At 46.4% G+C, this 4,450-nt stretch overlaps 1 protein-coding gene across 1 annotated transcript; it reads left to right on the top strand.

The window, feature by feature from the left end:
- The first annotated feature begins 736 nt into the window (after positions 1–736).
- On the top strand, positions 737–1,318 carry MSGN1 (mesogenin 1). The gene has a single exon (XM_032353246.1). The coding sequence runs from the start codon at positions 737–739 to the stop codon at positions 1,316–1,318; it is 582 nt and encodes a 193-aa protein (XP_032209137.1).
- Positions 1,319–4,450: the final 3,132 nt, after the last annotated feature.

The raw sequence follows: 4,450 nt of genomic DNA, 5'->3' as shown, positions 1-4,450 counted from the left end.
ATTTCCTGCTCATTAAGGCTCTGGGTTTACTGGAGCTGCTGGCCTTTGTCTTTCTGAGCGGGGGCATGTTGGAGGCCTGTGTGCACGCTACCAAAACTCAGGAGAATTGTGTTGAAGAAGAAGGCAAGAGAGAGACTGGCATCCACCATGTGTGTGCTGGGTGCTGTCCTCCCGAGAGCCCTATGAAGGGCTGACCATCTGCGTTTGACTTGCTGGGGAATCCAAGCCCAGAAGGCTTGCCTACCTGTCCCCCCCCCCCCCCCACCATGCAGCTTCTCCACCAGTACGCCCCATCTGCTCTGAACTGGGTAGGTCTTACCGGGGAGGAGGGCCCTCTGGGGCACCCTGGCCACCACCTCCTCGCTGCAAATTGCCCTAGGTTTGTTTTCTTTGGCTCCCTCATTAATGAGTTCCAAGGACAATGCTAAGTCTAGTTAGGCGGCCTTAATTGGTTTAGTTACAACAAGATAATTCCTTTTTTCTTCTCTCAGAGGCCTTTTTGTTTAAAGACATTTTAGCTGGAAGATGTTAATTATCAATGAGGAGAAAGTGACACCTGAAGAGTTCATTTTCCATCTTGGTCCTCGGGGTCTCCTTTGAAGCCCCTCCGAGGCCGTCTTTCCCACTTTGTCACCTCTCCCCCAACCACCATAAAAGAGAGCTGTGCCCTGGCTGGCGGCGGAACTTTCTTTCTCACTTGCCAGGGAGCCGTTCTCTCTGCAGCTGTCCCCCAGGCATGGACAACCTGCGCGAGACCTTCCTCAGCCTCGAAGAGGGCTTGGGCCCCTCCGACAGCCCCGGCCTCCTGTCCTCCTGGGACTGGAACAACAGGGCAGGGCCCTTTGAGGTGAACCAGGCCTCCCCGACCCAGAGCCTCTCTCCGGCGTCATCACTGGGGTCCTATTCATCTTCTCCCCGACCGGCTGTGGCTGAGCTGGCCTGTGGGCACGGAGGTGCCACCAGTGGGGGCAGCGGTGGCTGTGATGGCCGTGGGACCGGTGGCCTGGTGGAGGTGGACTACAATATGTTAGCCTTCCAGCCTGCCTACCTCCAGGGCGCGGGGGGCCCCAAGGCCCAGAAGGGGGCCAAAGTCAGGATGTCTGTGCAGCGGAGACGGAAGGCCAGCGAGAGGGAGAAGCTTCGGATGAGGACCTTGGCGGACGCCCTGCACACCCTCCGGAATTACCTACCCCCCGTCTACAGCCAGCGGGGCCAGCCGCTCACCAAGATCCAGACGCTGAAGTACACCATCAAGTACATCAGGGAGCTCACAGATCTCCTCAACGGCGGGAGGGAACCTCGGCCCCAGAGCGCCTGAGCGCTGCCCAGGACCCGACCCATCCCTGCCCCGGTGCAGGGGGGCACAGGAGAGCTTTAAAGACCTGGACTAGCTCACGGAACAACAGCATGAAGGTTTTTATTTTTGTGTTTGTTTTAATATAGAAAGCGTGGTGATGACTTTGTTGTCTGCAACATTGTAAGGGAATCCCCACCGGACTTGTTGGAGCGACCAGAACACTTAACAGCCAGACAAGCCGGTATTTTGCTTCGTGTTCCCACAGTTGCTCAGGAGACGAGCCCCTAGCAAAGAGACCCATTACTTGGCCCTTCTCTGCCCATCCCAGGTATTTTAAAGGGTCCGTGATTTGAAATGTATTGTGTCCAGATGTAAAACTGTTACAGTTCATCTTCTCTCACTGTTTGGGTCTGGGAGCTTCCTTTCTGTGGCTAACTCAACCCATATTTTGTATAGCATCCAGCGTGACACCCCCTGGACTCTTATTCAGAAAGATTTGTATGGAGTAAAGGGCTCTAGCTTTCCTGTTTTTATTTTGTCTGTGTGCCCGTGTGCTTGTGTGTGCGCGCGCTTGTGTGTGTTTGACTAAAATCATGCCTTTTCTTTTGCAGGAACCCAAATCACATAGATGCAGAAGGAATTAGCATCATGGTAAATAGCAAGGCACAGGCAGGCAGGCTACACTGAGACACAGTGAAGTAAGGGCCTGCACCTCTTCTCTTAGTGCAGGGCGCAGGGCGGTGGGGGCGGGGGGTGGTGGTGGTGGACGAGGGAGGCTGCCCACCCTGAGGGCTTGGGGATGAGCAGACAGGAAGGAGGAGGAAGTGGGGGGGGGACCCAGCCCCACGGGGAGGGCCTGAAGCAGGGCTGGAGGCAGGCCACCCCTGTGCCAGGCCTGGTATGAGAATAACCTCATGGGATTCCTTCGCTTGCTCCCTTCTCAAGTGAAGAGATTGGTTCAAAAACAGTAACAGGGGGCGCCTGGGTGGCTCAGTCGTTAAGTGTCTACCTTCAGCTCAGCTCATGATCCCAGGGTCCTGGGATTGAACCCCGCATCGGGCTCCCTGCTCAGTGGAAAGCCGGCTTCTCCCTCTCCCACTCCCCCTGCTTGTGTTCCTGCTCTCACTGTCTCTCTCTCTCTCTCTGTCAAATAAATAAATAAAATCTTAAAAAAAATAATAAAAGGCCATTTTAATTCTATAGATGAGTGAAAGGGTTGGGATTCGAATTCCGGTCTGTCTTTAGCACCCCCCACCGGAGGTTTTTATTCTCCCCCCACAACCCCTCCTCCTCCCACAAGCCTCCCCATCAGCCCACATACATCTATACACAAACACATGTGCCTGTGCAGGGTGCCCTATCTCAGGGTAGGGGAGGCACACTCTCAGCTGGGCCAATGTGAACGGCACAAGGCATTGAAAAGAGGGCTTTGAATTAAGGAGGTTCCCCAAACTTTGAATTAAGGAGGTTTTTTGTTTCTTGTTTTTTGTTTTGTTTTGTTTAGGCTGCATTTTCCTGCCAGTGCTTATTAACCATTTGCTTTTTTTTTTTCAATGAATAGTCTGTTAAGGTTTCCAGTCATTTCTTTTCCTATTGTTGCTTTTTCTTCTTTGTAATGACACATTAACAAAAGTAGAAGATGTGTTACAATTTAATGTATAACTTCTTCACTTTATTCCTTTGTGGATACACACATAAGCAAATAAATAAAGGCATCTATACATTTAAAAAATGCCTTTAATCCTGCAAATTTCTTTTTTTTCTTTTTTTTTTTTTTTTTAACCTAGCAATACATAATAAAAGTCCTTCCAGTGTAATTCAGAGAAATCTGTGATGTAAGTACCATTATTACCTTGACTTTACAGAGGAGGAAACATAAGCACAGGCTTGCTCTAAGTCACCATGTGAAGAACACAGTGGATATCAGAGGTTCAATTTGCAAGGGCATAGGTGTTGTATAATTTGTTTAATGAGTCACCTTTTGAATAATATTTAGGTCATTTCATTTTTTTGTTACAGGAAAATACTTTAACAAACATCGCAGACAACTAGCTTTATCCCCAGGTATTTTAAGTAGCCTGAAAATTTCCTGGAAACGGGATTTCTGCCCCAGAGTGCATGCACATTTTAAATTTAAATAGACTATTAGATGACTTATAAAAGTTTGCAATTATTTATGGTCCCTCTAACGTTGTGCAACAGAACCAGCTATCCCACATTGCCACTGGATATGACCAATATTTAATGGATAAAAAATGGTTAGTTCACTGTTGTGTTAATTTTAATTTCCCCATCTACTAGTTGAGATGGTGTTCTTCTTCTTCTTCTTCTTCTTTTTTTTTTTAACTTTATGTGACTTTTGTTCATTTTGGTTCCTCTGCTATAACTTGTCCTTTGATGTTCTTGGTTATTTTTCTATTGTGTTACTTTATTTTCTTGTTAATTTGGGAAAGTTGCTTGTATATTATACATATTGAAAATGTTTCCTCCCGATTTATCATTTTTGTGATAGTCTTTGTTTATGGTATCATATATTTATGATTTTGATTATGGTATTTTTTTTGCTCTAGGAAGCTTTTAATTTTCACATGATCAACTCTCTCTCCTTTTTATAGCTTATGTGTTTCTCCCTCTTGCTTAATTTTTTCCAGTCCTGAAGCTTTCCAAACATTCAGATTTTTTCAAATACTTTCATAGTTATTTGTGTATGTATCTTTTAAAAATAAGTGTTATGTACTATTTTTTAAAAAAAGTACGCTCTATGCTGAGCATGGGGCCCAACATGGGGCTTGAACCCACCATCTTGAGATCAAGCCCCTCGCCAAGATCAACTGATTGAGCCACCCAGGAGCCCCTATATGTATCTCTAATATACCTGCATTTTATTTTTGTCTAAAGTGCAAAGAAGGAATCTAACTTTATTTCTGATTAGTGTTCTTACAACTGAAGAATATATGTATATATTGTCATCAAGAGTGATGAGCTGTGGTGGGGCACAGCTGCTAAAATGTCATTCTGTGTATACAAACCTCCAATAGCTTCTCATGTATTTGTTCCTGGTACTTTACTGAAGAGACCAGAAAGTGTTGGACAGCATCAAGTTTTTCTTCAACGGACTCTGCCTTGTGCTTATATAGATATTTGTGTGAGACT

This window comes from Mustela erminea, chromosome 7 (assembly GCF_009829155.1).
Source record: "Mustela erminea isolate mMusErm1 chromosome 7, mMusErm1.Pri, whole genome shotgun sequence".
In the NCBI taxonomy this organism is placed as follows: domain Eukaryota; kingdom Metazoa; phylum Chordata; class Mammalia; order Carnivora; family Mustelidae; genus Mustela; species Mustela erminea.
The sequence above is the reverse complement of the archived record's forward strand: the minus strand, read 5'-3'. Positions and strand labels throughout refer to the sequence as shown.